Raw genomic sequence first — 17,455 nt, 5'->3', positions numbered from 1 at the left:
ATCTCTCAGTGTATAGGTTTCCCCCTCCTTCTGCTTGATTGTCCCATCCTTTATCTGCTGAGCAACTAGTTGCCTAATTTAGATAGCACATCTGTTCTTTCTTATGTATTTGTACTTGGAAGTTATTTCCCATGTGCTCTTCTTATAAAATGCATGGGACTGCAGATCTTCCAGAACAAGCCTATGCATATTTACACAGAAGTTAATTGAATGTAGCTTACTTTCAGATGCATTAACCTGCACCATCATGCAACCGTATGCATTTCTTCTGCCTTGCGTCTCGCTAAGATCAGTTGTACATGCTCTTAGCCAATTTTGTCACCAAAATGGCAAAAATAAATAAAATCACAAGGTCAACAAGATAAATCTTGCATAAGTGTTCACATGCGTGTGAGAGCCAGTTTGGTCTAGTGCTTAATGCACTGGGTTTAGAAAGCAGGAGACTGAATTAAAAGTCTCATCTTAGGTATGAAAGCCGGCTGGGTGACTTTGGCGTGTCAACTCTCTCCCCTCAGTTGACCTCACAGGGCAGTTATTGTGGGAAAAATCTACAGAATGTGAGCAGGTGTTTTTTTTTTTTTACCCAGAACAGCCATCCCATTGTATGGATACAATGGATAAATAAATGAGAGTGGCAAGGAGAATGAGTACTGACTTCAGTTTCACCCATGGAAGGTGAAATGGAATAGCATGTCGTTACATGTCAAATAAAATCTTGTCTATATATGATACACATGCTCAAGTCCTAAATATTATTTCTCTGAGTTCTTGTCCTGTCCCAGGCACAAGCCATCTGGGTTACTTTGGGACAGTCATTCTTTCACAGGTCTAGGAGAGAATTTTCTTAGTGTGATTTTGAAATCATGATAAAAAAAAAACACCTGCAGGCATGTCCAGGTAATTGTCAGGAGTCAAAAACTCTCCTGTCATCATGGACGCACACTATGCATACACGCACACACATACATAATACAGTATACTCTGCAAGGAAATTTATGATAGAAGATAAATTGAGCTGGAACCTTTCCACTCCCGTCTTCCAAGATGCTCTTGCTCTTTTATTGTTTGGGTTTAACCAGTAAATGAACACCACCCAAACACTGCGGTCCTATTATCCTGTGCAATGCACTGGCTACCAGTTCTTAGCCACATACTTCCCCCGCACTTACGACGACAAGAAGCTCTCATTCGGGAGTATAGTAAGATCCTGCTAAACTCTCTACCCATTCATGCCTATACCTCTAATCTCTTAAGGTGTTGATTAAAGTCAAGAAATCCACCACTCCTCACAGTGCTTAAGCTGCTGGCCGAACATCAGAGCACTATACAAAAGTGGATGGAAGCATGGAGTAGCTATACCTCCCAAGATATTTCTGAGCATATTAATCCTAATAGTATACCTCCAGGATTTAATCTACCCCGACACATATGGGTGACATACAATAGAATTAGAATGACTCATGGGGTGTGTGCCAATTCTCTGCACCTTCAGCACAATGTGATTGCGGGGCTCCCCAACAGACTATCCAACATATAGTGAGGGAATGCACTAAAAGAAGATAGACAGGAGATTTTAAGAACTTCCTCTGCATAACAACAGCAGCTACTGACTGGATCTCCAAACTCGACATTAAACTCTGAAATGTTACTTCTGCTTTCCTCTTAGGTTTTATAATTGCTTCTTTTTTTAAAAAAAAAATTGTTTTAACTGTTCTAACTTGTAAATATGAAGTGCTTTTAATTCTGTGTGTGACCAGCCATACGCTAAATAAATAAAATAAATAATGCACAAGTAAAGGCCATCACTATTACCCAGCTTCTGCCAACCTAGCAGTTCGAAAGCGTAAAAATGCAAGTAGAAAAATAGGGACCACTACGGTGGGAAGGTAACAGCGTTCCGTGCACCTTTGGCGTCTAGTCATGCCAGCCACATGACCACGGAGACATCCTCGGACAAGCGCTGGCTCTTCAGCTTTGAAACGGAGATGAGCACCGGCCCCTACAGTCGGAAACGACTAGCACGCATGTGCGGGGGGAACCTTTACCTTTACCTTACAATTTACAACTATGCAACAGGAGTATAAACATCTTTGCTGGAATTTAAATCCCACCAGGCTAAATCAACCCCACTTCCTAGCAAATATGGTTAAGACCGCCTCCTCCTCCTCCTCCTTCTTCCAAAACAGACCTGGGAACGGCACCGCCTCTACCACCTCTTCTCTTCCCGTCTCCTCCCCGGGGAAGCAAGGAAAGCGCGTTCCTCTGCTTCTTGACCTGTAGGGCTTTCCGTCGACGAGGCCTGGGCGAGTTCCGCCCACCGGAGCTTTGGCTTAAAAGGAAACCAGTCAGCCTGCCTGCTGGAGTCGATGCGCAGGAAGCAAGATGGCGTCCACGAGCCGGTCAGTCGGGGGAAGGTGCCTCCGGTGGGAGGCTGTGTGTGGTTCGGGAGCCTTGACGTCGGGTTTTAAAAGGGGGGGAGGGGCGGTCCTGGCCGGGAGAATGAAGGGTGTCCGGGGCGACCGGGAGCAGCCGTGGCTGGAGCTCCTCTTAGGCCTCGGCCGCCCTTGACTTGCTGAGCTTCTAGCGAGCATCTTCCCTTTATGGCCTTTCTAGCGACTTCTCGCTCCGTGGCTCGTCTTCTCTCGCCGCCTGCTCCCTTCCCCGCCTTTTGCTCTCGCCTTTCTAGGCGCTTCGAGTCCCCAACCTCGATAGGCAACCCCGTTTTCCAGCCGTTTTCGCACTCAACCCCCCCCCCCGCCCCTTTGCTGAGGCGCTTCCTTCGCATTAACCACGAACGTCGCCGGGGCTGAGTCGGCCGTCGCGCCGACGGAGCGGAAAGGAACACCAAAACCTTTTTTTTAATTTTATTTTATTTTATAAGTAACCGCCACTCCTATCGCCTCCTTCCATTTTGCGGCATCTTGATGCGCTCACGCGATAAACGCGTGAACGTCCCTGAATAAAGTTAATGAATGCGTTAGGGATGTGGCGAGGGGAATATGTGTGCCGTTTTTTGTTTTTTAAAATAAGGGAATGTTTATTGCAATTAATTCACGCATTTAGCATTTTAGGGTGACCCAACTGTCCAATTTCTGTGGGAAAGCCCTTTCTGTCGCAAAAGGGTTAGGTGCCAAACTCAATCCAGTTTTTCCTGGATAAACAGTTTTTGTTTCCCCCTCCCCCCCCCGGAAGCCTAATTTGTACAAATTAAGTAGGGAGCAAACCTGGAGTTTTGCCAGTGGCTCATTTGCTTGTGTAAGCCCAGTCCGGTTTAGAGTAAAGGGCCTCCCTTCTCAGGTGTTTGTGAGGAACATAATCCATAGTTTGAGAAACTATGTTTCTCAGTGTTTCTTAAACTGTGGTCATATTATGCCTGGGGGACCCCCCCCCCAGGAATCCATTAGGAGCCACCGGAATCAAAATTATTTGCCAACCCTTCTAGAAAAATAGCCCCATATTAAAATACCATCAAACAGTTGTTAGTGACAATGAATGCATCCCATTTAATTTTTAATATAGTAAATATTAATAAATAGGACCAATATAAGTAAAGGCTCTTTGGTGGTCCTTCATACTTTTTAAAAGTGGGTAGGGGTCCTGAGAGAAAAAAAAAACGTTTATAAGAAATGCAGCCCTGAATTATTATTTTTTTAATTGAAAAGTTTTACAATACATTTTTTAAAAAGACAAAACCCCTCCCAACCCCCTCCCCAACCCTCCCCAACACCTCCCTCCCCTCCCCCTCCCCTTCCTTTACAAACAATCATAGTCTACCTTATGCAAACAACAATAAAATATTAAATCTATCGCACTTTAACTCTTATAAAATAACTACAAGCAATTTAAATATCACATCAATACTTATTCAAATGCTAGATGAAACTTTTTAATCCCATATTTATTCTGGATATAATCAATCCATCTTCTCCACTCCACAATATATCTCTGTTGCGACTGGTCTTTCAAGTACGCTAGCCCTGAATTATTATATGAACAGTTTTCTCTGGCAGCTGTAAAAATTAATGCCAGAATAAATTATTCTCTAAAACAATAGGAGGGTTACTTTAAACATCTGCAGATATAATATAAATTTCATTGCCATTGCCAGTGTTGCTTTTATATGTAGAAAAATGTTTTATGGTATAAATTTGCCAATGCATCACAGGAATATTTGGCTTTGGGTTATTAATTGTGTGTCTTAGATAGCTTTATGTTCTATAACAGTCTGTACTGTGTAGCATGTTGGGTTTTCCAATTAAGAATATTTTATAGGTAAATAAAAGCTAATTAGTTCTTGTCCCATCTTTGTTCTAGTCCTATCTTAGTCATGAAAGCTGGCTGGGTGTCTTTGAGCCAATCACTTTTCTTCAGTCCAGTCCACTTCACAAGCTTGTTTTTGTGGGGAAAATAGAAGGAGGAAGGAATATTATGTGTATTCACTGCCTTGAGTTATTTATAAAAACAAAGTTAGGATAAAAGAAAATTTCATTTTCTAAAAATATCAGCTCTACCCAATAATTGCTAGCCTTTGTATTGAGTTACTGGTTGCCTCTAAAATCTAGGAAATAAAGTAATAGGATCTGAATGAGTGAAAGTTTTTGTTTTTACTTGGATAGAAAAAGTCAGTTATTAAGCAGCAGTTTTAGAAGTATCTGCTCCTGTCTTGTTCTGTTTGGTTTTCATTAATTAATAATAAATGTGTAGAGTTGTTGAGAAAATTTGGTACAAGAAGAAAGTGAACTTTGTTGATCAATACTTTTATATTCTTCTAAACAGAAGAGTGATAACTTCGTAATAAGAATTGCCAAAAAAATCCTGTCATCACTGCTATCTTGCTAGTGTTCTGAAAAAATCTTAGCAGCCAAATGTCAATAGTGCTTGAAGTATATGCACTAATAGAGCCTTGGTGGAGCAGTGGGCTAATACCTCCTTAAGTAACACCAGCTGCCTGCAATTAGTGCAGGTTCGCATCCCACCAGGCTCAAGGTTGACTCAGCCTTCCATCCTTCCGAGGTAGGTAAAATGAGGACCCAGATTGTTGGGGGCAATTAAGCTGACTTTGTAATAATGCCGCTTGGGGTGTGTGTGAAAGCCCTAATAAGCAGGCATGTACATAGAATGAAGGCTACTGCTAAGCTTGTAAGCCGCCCTGAGTCTTCGGAGAAGGGCGGGATATAAATGGAATTAAAATAAAACAAATAAAAATAATAGATTAATTCTTTTTATATAAAGATGTTCTGTTTTCCTAAATTAACTACTGTATTTCTAAAGCAGTAGCAGTGAACATTTAATACTGCTTAAGAGTACTCAGGTATAAAAAGAGCAGATTAAAACTGGTAGCAAGGAAATGTATAGCAACAAAACTAACAACAGTCTTTACTAGCAAAAGACACAGATAAGGACAATGAATTTAATTAAAGGAATATTTCTGAGTAATGGAATAGTAATGAAGAGGTTCCGTCTCTCACATTTGTCTACTAAATATGTCTTATGAACAAAGCTCAAATTTACCTTCAGGCATGGTAACATTGAAGCAAATGGTGCTTAATGCAGTATGGTCCATTTAAATGTTTTAAATTCAGACTGGCAATAAATATAAAGCTAGTACACAGGACATAAGCTGACATACAAGATTTGACTTATATTCCCCAGTGTTTTCCAACCCAGTGGTCTCCAGATGAATGGGGAAAACAGCTGCATGCGTTAGAATTAATTAAACCAATTTAAAATTTTGGCTTGCGTGGTATTTCATTGGAATAGATGAGATGTTAGGGCCATAGTCACAAAATTGTTGGGTTCCTTTCCACGTATGTTTATGAGTATGCATTACTGCTTGTAATTTCAAACCTCTTATAGGAGATGTATGTTTTCCAAGCTGACACAACTTTGGGGTTGTGATTGAAGTTTAAATTAAATTTTAAGAGTTAGGCTTGCTAGGATCAGGAGAAAAATGTTTCAATAAATGGTCATACCAAAAAAGTTAAAATATTTCAGAGATATTTGCCGTCCAAGGGAAGAATCAGTTAAGGATATAGTATATTTGTTGAAGAACACTATGATTTATCTTCAAAATGTTTCCAGGGAGCTCCTTTTTAAGAGTACTGACAGTTTTGTGGTTACTTCTAATTCTGTTTTTTTGTCAAGAACTTGAATTTCACATCTATAAAATTCATCGTTAGGCAACATACCAGATACTGTTTTTTCTTACTATCATGGCCATGAAGTTGGTAGTCTGCACAATTATTTGCTTAGATTAGTAATGTGAAACAGATCATTTTGTGTGTGCTGTTCACTTTACTAATTTATTCTTGCTGATGATACCTCCAAAAGCCAGTCACCTTTTCCTTCCAAGAGATTAAATTGGATTTATTTTGGGCTTTATTTATTTGCAGTATTTCCCAGATGCACACAACAACAGTAGAATTGAAAGTACATTTTTTTCTATCATTAGTCTGTTAGTATTCTTAACTTAAATTTTGAATTATTTTATTTCCAGATTCTTAGTATTGTGGATGGCATATATGCAGAAAAGAAAACATGTTTTTGAATTCAGATACCAATAAAGTTAACCAAAAGTACATATTGAACGCCTTTTCTTTAATATGATTTTAGTGGGATGAATAAAAGCAGACTTTTTTAAAAAAACAAAGCAATCTGAAGTTGGCATTGTAGTAGTTTGCTTGCTTAAAAAGATCCAGGGGAGCCAGGATACCTTTTAATGTATTGGTAATATTTCAGCTTGCAGCTGGATTCTGCTTGTTTTAGATTTTCTTAATGGCAAGATTAAAGGAGAGAAATTGGGCACTATGAATGAATATGCAATTTATGAATAAGTTTGAACCCTCCAGAATTCTGGCTACTTATTACATACAAGAGTAGCTAATACTGTGTTCATATTGTTTATCTCATGGGCACACAAATATTAAATTTTAGAACCAGAGATATGACAAAATACCTTTAGCCCAGACATGTCAAACTTGCGATGTCACGTGACGTCGCGCAACGTATCGGGATAGTTTTGCCAGTGCCGGCAATGGGGTGGGCGCGGCTTGCAGATGACATATCCGGCCTATGGGCCGGTAGTTTAATACCCCTGCTTTAGCCAAAATCATTGTTGCAACATAACACATTCAAGTAGGACAGGGGTGTCAAACTGCTGGCCCGTAGGCCGGATGCATCATGGCGAAACTGCGCCCACCTCATTGCCGCCAATGGGAAAAAAGTCACATGTCGCGACATGTCATGTGAAGTTGCAAGTTTGACACCCCTGAAGTAGAATAACTTCTATTAAAATGAAGTGATCTGATTTCCATTTTACTTATATAAGGTACAGCTTACTAGGTGGTAACAAACATGAAGTATGTTTAAGGTACTTATTTTAAATAATCATTGTACTCCTGTTAATTGAATTTAATGCAGCTGGTTTTGTAAATGCTGCATGCGGGATTATTTTAAGATTGTTGATGGTAGTTCTATAGAGAAGTGCAAGTGATCCTTGACTTATGACCACAGTTTGACCATAATTTTTAATGCTAACTGATAAGGTTAAGCGAATCATGTCTTTATGTGAATCTAGCTTCTACCATTAACTTTGCTTGTCAAAGAAGGTTGTAAATGACAATTATGAGACCTTGGACTTTGTAACTGTTGTAAATACATGCTGGTTGGGAGACATCTAAATTTTGATCACATGACCATGGGGATGCAACAGTTGTAAATGCAAGGACTAGTTGTAAATTACTTTTTTTCAGTACCACTGAAACTTTGAACTGTTGTTAAACAAGTGGCTGTAAGTCAAGGACCACCTATGATTGCAGAAATGGCAGTTGAATGAAAGAAAAACCAGGAATTTAACAGGACATACACTTTGGATATTTATCTGTATGATAAACTCACATTCTTGAGTGGTGCTTGCGCTTCCAATACTATTATGTAGAAAATGGAGTTTTTTTAAAAAAATAATCAACAAGCAACTTCTTATTAGTTTGATTAGTTTAGCTATATATGAGCCTCTAATTTTGCATAATTTCTATTTCCCATTCAGGGCTATATGTGACTTTTAGTTAAATTAGTTATTTCATATGCTATTTTTAAAGAACTACATAAACCATCTTCATTTATGTAGCTCCATCGTATTGAACAAGATCGTCCATCCTTTCCTTGCCCTGCTTCCCATTTTGATAATGGCCGCTAATGGATGGTGACAGTAGTCTGACATATCTGAAAAAAGCCACATGGGAAATGCTGGTATATATAATACCGTAACAAATGATGTCAGACGCAGTTGTGAATTTCACTTCAAATGAATTTTCCGAAAGCATTAGAAATGAATGATTCAAAAATTAAATAAAACGTGCTATTTACTGTAAATTGTCACATAAAATTTAATTTTATATTTTTTAAAGCTTGGACGTTATGCCTAGAGTGACATGTCCAAACCACCCAGATTCCATTTTAGTAGAAGATTATAGAGCTGGAGACATGATTTGTCCAGAATGTGGACTCGTCGTAGGTGAGTAATTATACATTATATATTCTTTTGTTTTTCATGTTCTTGATGTTTCATAATTTTCTCAAAAGTCTAAAATCATTGTATTTTTATTACTAATCACTGCACTTTTCAAACAGTTCTGAATAAGTTTTCACATTCACTAATTAATAGATGAATAGTTGCAAATGTTTATACAGGTGATTTGTGTTAGTTAAGTACTCAAAGCATCAGTAAAAGAACAGCTTTTAAAATTTTGTTCTTTTCTGTCATTACTGTCTCTTGCATTAAATTGCTTGAGAACTTGCTAACTTACGGCAACAAAAACATCCATTTAGCCTTACCTTTAATATAAATCTTACAGGATTTGTATCTACATTTTAGCTTTTTTTTTTCCCTTGCAGGACAGAAAAACAGTTGTAGATTTTTCTTGTCTGAGAACTTTACTGAATTCCTCAGAGCTATAAGTTTGTATGATAGCATTTAACACTGAAACTATCTTTGACATGGATTTGTAATTCTAATAGGGCTGCAAGGCTCTAGATCACGATTAAGTTTTCAGTGTAAATCAGTGCTTTCTCAGCTATGCTGGTTTCTAGCCAGCTTTGCAGACAAGCCAAAGGGGTAGTTTTAAAATCTGAACCCTTGGTGCTGTGAAGATTATCAGAAGGTTCTCTTTTGCCTATAGTTGCATTTGTGATCATTTCGCTAAATCAGCAATTCAATTGGAAACTGCTGCAAGGAGGGTCTTTTTAATGATAACTTGCAGATGTTTGCAAAGGCCACGGTTCGCTTCTTTTCTGGGACGCCTTCAATTATTTCTGGAATATTTAGTTATAGAAAAATACTGAACCCTTGGATGTCCCTGTTGTCTAAAGAATTCCATTCCTGAAATATTAATTGTCTACATTTGTAGTAGCAACTCAGTTGTAGAATTCCTTCTTTAGGAAGGATTGTTACCTACTGCGTATTCTTGTTGGTGCCAGATGAATTCTCCCTTTTGTAAGGATTTTCTGGGATTTAAGTGGTTGAAATAGAATGAATTTGGAATTTTTAGGGACTTGGGGGTCTAGTTGAGAGGTTTCAAACTGCCGGCCCACAGGCCGGATGCGTCATCCAGAAGCTGCACCCACCCCATTGCCAGCTATGGCGAAAAGCTCTGATACGTCGCGTGATGTCACGTGACGTCGCAAGTTTGACATGTCTGGTCTAGCTTTACTCTTTGCTTCTGCATCTTATTTGATCTCTGCAGTGCGTCAACATATTATGTTGTGATTTTGTTTTTTATTGTATAACAAAAGTTAGTCTTTTGTATGTTCACAATTTACAGACAAGCTCAGATTGATTATAAACTTCTGGAGAAGTAAATAATATCTGACAGTAACACCTTAGTAGCTAATGCCGCTTGCGGGGGGGGGGGCGAAAGCCCTAATAAGCAGGCATATACATAGAATGAAGGCTATTGCTAAGCACATTGATTTGTGCTTAGATTGTAAGCCGCCCTGAGTCTTCAGAGAAGGGCGGGATATAAATGGGATTAAAATAAATAAAAATAAAATAATGGGTTAAAAAGGTTCTATGTAGTGTAAATCAGGGGTCCCCAACTCCCAGTCCGTGGCCTGATGCCGGGCTGCAGCTCATTCAAAACTAGGCTGCGGAAGTGGTGGGCAAGCATGCGTGAAACTGTATTTGTGAAAGTGGCGCATGCGCAAAACCATCCCCTCTGTCTCCCCCACATTGCCACTCCCGCCTCTGCTGGTCCACCTAGCGAGAAAGATTGAAGACCGCTGGTGTAACTGGTTTCTAAAATGCATGTTTAAATGGAGGTTTTAAAAATGTAAATTGAGCTCTTAGGGGGTATTGTACAAAATGAATGTAATAGCTTTAATCAAGTAAAATAACTGGTTAGGGAAAACTGATTTAAGCTAAATTACATTGCAAAGATTCTGCAGAGAAATCTAATAAAATTTGTATAATAAAAAGAATAGGTAGGAATAGGGATTTGCAAATATTGTAAACCCAGGAATCCTATATATTTCATCTAGAGCAATTCAAACTGCATCTGATTCAGGATTTATTTCTAGAAATTGACAACATGACCCTGAAATGATATGGTTCTGGCAGAGATTTAGCATGTAGGAGAGAAAAACTTCCCCGTAATTCTGTGGACTGTTCAATTTTAGACTGATACATTTTGCATATTGCTAATTGGGAATATGAATGAAGAAGTCAATTTTCTTTTGAAGTTGTTGAAAAGCATTTGGATATGGAAGGGTGAAGGATAACAATAGTTTGTTCCACATATCATGGCAAACAAGGTAATTTAAAAATCTAATGGACATGTTTTCATAAAATGAGAAGTCTTGTTAGTTCTGACATTGGTTAGGTTTTTTAACAAGTATAACCTTGCCAATTCAGTTATGATTCAGTGTACTAGATCCCTCAAAAATACATTAGTAATCAAGTTAAAAACAATCTTTGGAAACTCCTGGCGTACAGGAAAGTGTCAAAATCATTGGAGAAAAGCCGATATTATTTCAGTCTTTAAAGGGGAAAATGTGGATCTAGGAAACAATTATTTTAACATCAGTACTTGATAAAATCCTAGAAGAGATAAGCTATAGGTTCATTAGAAAGAAACAAGGTGATTGTTTAGATTTGTTAGAAATAAATTGTGCCAGACAAATCTTACTGCTATTTTTTTTTGAGAAACTAATAACTTTAACAGACCAAGGGATCTAGTTTTATACCTTTCTGCCTAGATTTCAGTAAAACATTTGTGGAAGTTGATCGTAGTCTCCTTCTTAGAAAATGGAGCAGAGTAGGGTGGATGGCCCCACTAGCAGAAAGATTTGCAGTTGGTTGAAGAAAAGCACCCAGCACACGGTCCTTAATGAGCTACATCTACATGAAGGGAGGCATTTAGGGTACTGACCTGGGGTCTGTGTTCCTCAGCATTTTTATAAATGATTTATTTATGTGAGAGGATAGAAGGAATGCTCATCAAATTTGCTAATGACACAAAGCTTGGGGTTTGTTTGGGCTAATATTTCACAAGATAGTCTCAAGATTCAAAAGTATCTCGATAGACTTGAATATTTGGTTCGACTCAACAAAATGCTGTCCAGTGATGAGAAACGTAAGGTGTTGCTCTTAGAGAAACACAGATGCACAGGCACAAGAGATTTGATACCTGGATTGTCAGTTGTACTTGTTGCAGAAGAACAGCCCGCCTCCAAGAGGTCTGTCACTGGAGGTTTTCAACAAAAGTTGAACAGCCATTTGTCTGGGATAATATGAGGGACGCTGCCCTAAAGCAGGAGGTTGGATTAAAGAATCCAATGGTTCTTACAATGTATCATTCTGTGTTCTAGAATCATAGTGAGGCAGAAGGAAAAAGGTCTGTGTCGTCCATTAGCTTTACCCTGCCCGTAGTAGGTCTCTTTCTAGGTAAGCTTCACAGTGGAAGATTTAAGGATGAGACTCAGATAAATTGCATTTATTTTACACGTGAAAGAAGATCTTATCAACAGTCTGTAGCCTGCACAGCTGAATCTAGTTGTTTTCATATGTCAGCTCCTAGCTTTAATCCTGTGTGCCTTTTTTCTCCTTATATGATAATTTAACTTTTTGTCATCTGTTTCTCAAGTTTAGATTTTAAGGGTACCTGCAGTATAATATAATGATAGCGTATGGTCCTGTAGTCTAAACTTGTGAATTTAGTGGCTGCAGTTTTCATATAAATACAGTCCTTACTTACTGACCACAGTTGGGACTGACAGCTGTTGATAAGCAGCACAGTGGTTAAGTGACCACGCGGACTTACAACATCAGTTCCAGCTGCATTATCACCATAGGTCATTAAGTGTGACATCACATGACTGACTTGTGACTTCCTGCTGGCTTCTCCATTGATTTTGTTGGCCAACCGGCTGTGACGGTCCCAAATGGCAACCACATGATTCTGGGACACTGACTGTTGCAAACGCATCATAGCTGTTAAAGCATCGGAATAGCAATTTCGAAGACTGCAAGTCTCCTTTTTTAATGTCATAACAGTTGCTGAATGAATGGTCAATCAGCAAGGACTACTTATAGTCCACTATTAGCTCTAGACTTTCCTACTCTTAGTGTACAGCGTCTTCAAAATCTTGCAACCATCAACTAAAATATAATATTTCCTGATTTTAGATAGTATAAAAATTGGGTGCTATGAACTGTTTGACCATAATTGAATGACTGTCTTAATTGATAATGACTTGAAATTGTAGAAAGATTTATTGTTGAAGATAACACGACAATTTTAAGGAAATACTCTAAAGTTTGTTAATTGCTGTGTAAAATGACCCATCTATGTAGACATAATCCTTCTAAAGATACTTAGTCTAGAACCAGACTGAGCTTCCTTTGCTGTCGATTTGTTTAAGTAAAAATGCTGCAACTGATGCAAAACCACATTGTGGGTCTCAGTCTCCTGACTTTTTAGTGTATAGGTAGTTCTCAGTTCAACCATAATTGATCATGGCCATAGATCATGTGGGTCTTTAACCAGGTCGCCACTGGTTTTATAACCTATTCTGTGGCAGCCATTAAGTGAATGCAGCGGTTATTAAATGAACATATCCACTAATTGTGACAGTCATTAATGGAACCCAGTGTACCCACTGGACATTTTCTTTGCCAGAAACCAGAAGAATGTACATGTGACTGCAGCATGCTGCAAATTGCCATAAATACAGGTCAGTTGTCAAGCACCCAGAATGTGTGTGGCTGTCAGAACCTCAAAACTGGATTGCAAATGGCTCTGGAGAAGAGTGTTATAACTTTAAACAGTTGCTAAACAGCCAGTCAAAAGTCAACTACCTGTAAGAGTGAGGCGAAACTGTAGTATTCCTTCTGTGGCTCGTGGCTGAGCCAAGGCTGTTTTTTCCCCCCTCAGCTCCGTCCTTCCTTGGGAGGTAAGAACTGTCATTCATCACTAGTATTTTCAGTTTCCATGTTTTTTGTTCTATAAAATTGTGATAAAGTTGCTAACCTAGGAAACAGTATAGAAAAAAATGACACAACATAGAGAACAAGGCTGTGGGAATCTTTGATTTCTAAGATAATGTTGAATCTCATTTTGGGGCAGCTTGCTTGTGGCATTTCTGGCATTTAAATGGATCTCAAGTAGCAGAGTTTAGAAAGATTGCTGCTAAAGCTTTAGAGCAGAGATCCCCAATCTTTTGGGCACCAGGGACTGTGGAGAAAGGTTTTTCCACGGACCAGAGATTGCGTGGTTTTGTGTGCTGCCTGCATCACGCAGATGGGGCTTTGCTTGTTTGTGTGGACCACTTGCTGGCATGCTGGAGCCCGGTACCGGTCTACCGACCGGTGGTTCAGGACACCTGCTCTAGAGAACTACTTTCAGTAGGTTTAGCTAGATAACCCTATCCAGGTATGGACTGACCCAGAATAAGGCTTCTTTGGACGTAGAATAAATCTTAGAGCACCTTTGATAGCTTAATTAGTGTGTCTTTCTTTCCTAAATTACATTGCTATATAAGAAAATTTGATTTTTTTTCTTGATTCAGATACCACTATTCTTTAACCTCTCAAAAATAATCCAATGCTAATTTAATTTTATAACTGTGCCTGTGTTATACTCATAGGTAGTTTTTTGTTTTTTATTATTTTAATTTATTTTAATTGTAGTTGTGTCTTACGGTTTTATTTTTTGAAAAGGAAGGCTGGTGATTTTGCCAGTCATTAGAGGGCAGCACATTCCCTATTTAACATCTGAAGAAATTGTATGGGATTGTCTTGTGTTCAAAGTTCCTAAAATACAGTGCAGTGTCGGTAGTGGAGGAAAAATATTAAAACAGATGCCAGCAGAAATCCACAGTATGGAAAGTTAACCTAATAGTTTAAGATTAATTAGAATTGGATATCTATTTTAGAGAAATAATTGGCTACCCACTGTATTCATTGTGTGAGCTAAAGTCGGAATGCTGTGATGCATTTATAGCCTAAGATTTTTTCATCTGTGTTGCTTGGAGTTTTAAGATTGCATGAGAATATGACGGGTTCTCACTCAAAAACTGCCAGATTTGATCACTAGAGCTTTGCCTCATGGTCAAGAGTCCTGGGATTTTCCCAAAGTAACAGGTTTCATGGACTGAAAAAAAGTCTTAAACCCCTGGTATAGGCAGCTATTTTTTATTTTGCTAGGTCATCTCTGTAAACAAATACATAATTACGTGATTTTTTTCCCTATTACTTCATAGTAGTAAATAAAAGTTAATAGATTGTGCCCAGGCCTCCACATGATAAGCTGATCTTGGCAATATGAAACTATAAATCCCATCAATAAATAAATAATAAATAAATAATAAAGTCATGAAGTTTTTCAGCTGGATGTGTTTTAGATTTTGTCATCCTTTATTTCCAGATTAAGAACGCTCATTGTTACTGGCACAGAAACTACCAGTTAAGGGGGAAGGGAAAAAATAATCTTAAGTATAAAGTTGTAAGTTTTTGAATGATGACATTATGGAAGATTATTTTTAGGAGAAAAAAAAAAGTAGAAATGGAGAGCCACTTTTGTCTAGAAGTTAAGGCACCAGGCTAGAAAGCAGTAGGCCTCTGAGCTCAAGTTCCATCTTAGCCATGAAAGCCAACTGAGTGAATTTGGGCCAGTTACTCTCTTTCAGCCCAACTCACTTCACAGGGCTATTATTGTGGGAAAAATAGGAGGAGGAAGTTATATGTGTTGGGTCGTTTGTAAAAATAATAAAGATGGGATATAAACAGTGGTGGGATTCAGCCAGTTCGCACCAGTTCGGCAGAACCGATAGCTCTGCCCAGAACGGACTCCCAGAAGCAGCATCCACACAGAGAACCGGTTGTTCACGTATTTGAATCCCACCACTGGATATAAACAATCCAGTGTTTTATAATTTTGCTAGTATGAATTGCATTAGCTAGCATTTGGTGTCGGGTCAGTTGAATTCCTTATATTCTTCTGTGCATGTTTATTCTTTTTGCTACTTTTCTGCATTTTGGGGGGGGGGATGAGACTAAGTTAGGATTATTCTGTGGAATAATCATAGTAAATTTCTGAAATAGTTCAGTTTTAATTTTGGATGTGTAAATTCAGTTCTGCAAAAGTGTTCTTTGGGTAAGATAATAAAATGTTTAAGAAATTTAGCAAAATTGGGCTGCCTGCTTCTGAGTACTGGAACAATTGTACCCTAGAAAGACTAAAGAATCAACTGCTAGGCTGGAGAATATTCTCTAGTGTTCTTAGTATTGATCTTTAAGGGTTGGGGAATATTTTTTAAAAAAAAGTTATTGAAATTTTATTTGATACTTTAGGTGGCTCTGGAACTTCAGAGACTTGATTGCATTTCTTTTATGGGAGAAGCAATGCTTAGGGAGTGAGAGCAGGATGGGCTACATAGAATGTTCCAGCATAATCATGGAAGATAGCTAATATGGACAGATAAGATTAAAGAGAGATGGAAATATACTAATAAAATACTTTACAAAACGGATTATAGAAAAACAAAAACATTTTCGGAGAAGGAATAGGAATGAAATGGGCTATCTTCACTTAAACAACATAAGATGTGACAAGGAGAGTGAGTGGGTGGCCATATAAATTTTCTAAATAAATATAAATAAATATTTGTTAAATAAGAAAGCAGCAGACCTACATGAAATACACAATGAACTGTTTTAACTATCTTTTCTACAGTTTTAACTCCCAGCAGCTCTGTTTCAACAAACTGTATACATCCTCCTAAAGAAGAAAGATTCAAGAGAATATGAAAGTCGTATAATTTTTTTCTGTTAAATTTTCCTCACTATCCGCAAACACCCCCCCGCCCCCCCGGAAACATACGTATAGAGAAGTGCCCTATGATCAGGCAGGTTTTAGAAAAAAATAGATGTACATAAGATTAGATATCTGAAAATAGTTAACTTAAGATGTTATCTATTTATCTGCCTAATGTTGGTAGTCTAGGCTTTATTTTAATCTCTGTCAATTTATATTTTAGTAATTATATAATATGTCACTTCAGGTTAAGAAAAATACAATTTCTGTAGTTAGTAGAGTTGTGCAACTAATGGATTTTGAACTTAGATCCAGGGCGTAGGCAGGTAACAGCCAACAGAGTAACTTAAGTTGCCATGTTTTAAAACTATTGAAGTGTTCCTTAACCCTGCTGTATATTTGAAGAATTGGGATGAATGTGTTTTTTTTATAATAGTTTATAACAAACCAATGAACCACCATGGCATACTTTTCTTGCTTTAACTCTGGTCCTTGTTAGGTAATGAAGTTGTGACTGCTGTCTGCATTTGAGAGAAGCAGCCAGGATATGCCTTCCACCATCGCTTCTCAAGACTTTTATAGCCCCAGAGGCCTAAGAGCAGATGGGCTCATTTATTCATTGCCTTGCTCACAGTTTACTTACAAGCTTACAGGCTGGAGTTCCAGCTGCCTGGCTAATTGAACCATACCCAGGCATTATCAGGAATGTGCTGATGTGTAGATGCAGCCTCACTCCACCCATGCCCTTAGCTTAAAAAAGTGGGGGGGGATAGAGAGGGGGAGGGAATGTTGGAGAAAAGGAGGTAAGGAAATGGCAAGCATTATAAGGAAGCTGGAGGCCACCTCTGCAGATTTATAATTATTAGAGGGAAGTAAGAGGACTATCAAACAATTGTCAGGACTACGAGCTATGGTAGGCACAGTTGGTAAGCAGCATATCCTGGTGGGATTCGTTCCTGGAGCTTGCTTTGGAAACACAGTTGGAGTGCTCAAAAGAAACACTTTCAAGTAGCTCCCCCCCCCCAAAAAAAAAAGAAAAAGAAAAAGAAACTGCACAGGCATCCGAACAAATGCAAGACCTTTTGGAATGAGGCAAAGGTTGTGCTGTATTCCACTTTGCGGAACTTAAGACTTATAATTGTGATAAT

At 38.4% G+C, this 17,455-nt stretch overlaps 1 protein-coding gene across 2 annotated transcripts in view; it reads left to right on the top strand.

Annotated features, from left to right (window-relative positions):
- Positions 1-2,349: 2,349 nt before the first annotated feature.
- The window catches only part of GTF2B (general transcription factor IIB), a 38,468-nt gene continuing 23,362 nt past the window's right edge, over positions 2,350-17,455 (top strand). For both annotated transcript variants that reach the window (XR_014492191.1, XM_083360175.1), the window contains exons 1-2: positions 2,350-2,399; positions 8,406-8,512. Coding sequence is in view for 1 of the 2 variants with exons in the window: in XM_083360175.1 (XP_083216301.1) it covers positions 2,383-2,399; positions 8,406-8,512 (124 nt within the window). In the remaining variant the exon portion in view is untranslated. The remainder of the gene's footprint in view (positions 2,400-8,405; positions 8,513-17,455) is intronic.

Source organism: Vipera ursinii, assembly GCF_947247035.1.
Source record: "Vipera ursinii genome assembly, chromosome: 3".
NCBI classification, from domain to species: Eukaryota; Metazoa; Chordata; class Lepidosauria; order Squamata; family Viperidae; genus Vipera; species Vipera ursinii.
The sequence above is the reverse complement of the archived record's forward strand: the minus strand, read 5'-3'. Positions and strand labels throughout refer to the sequence as shown.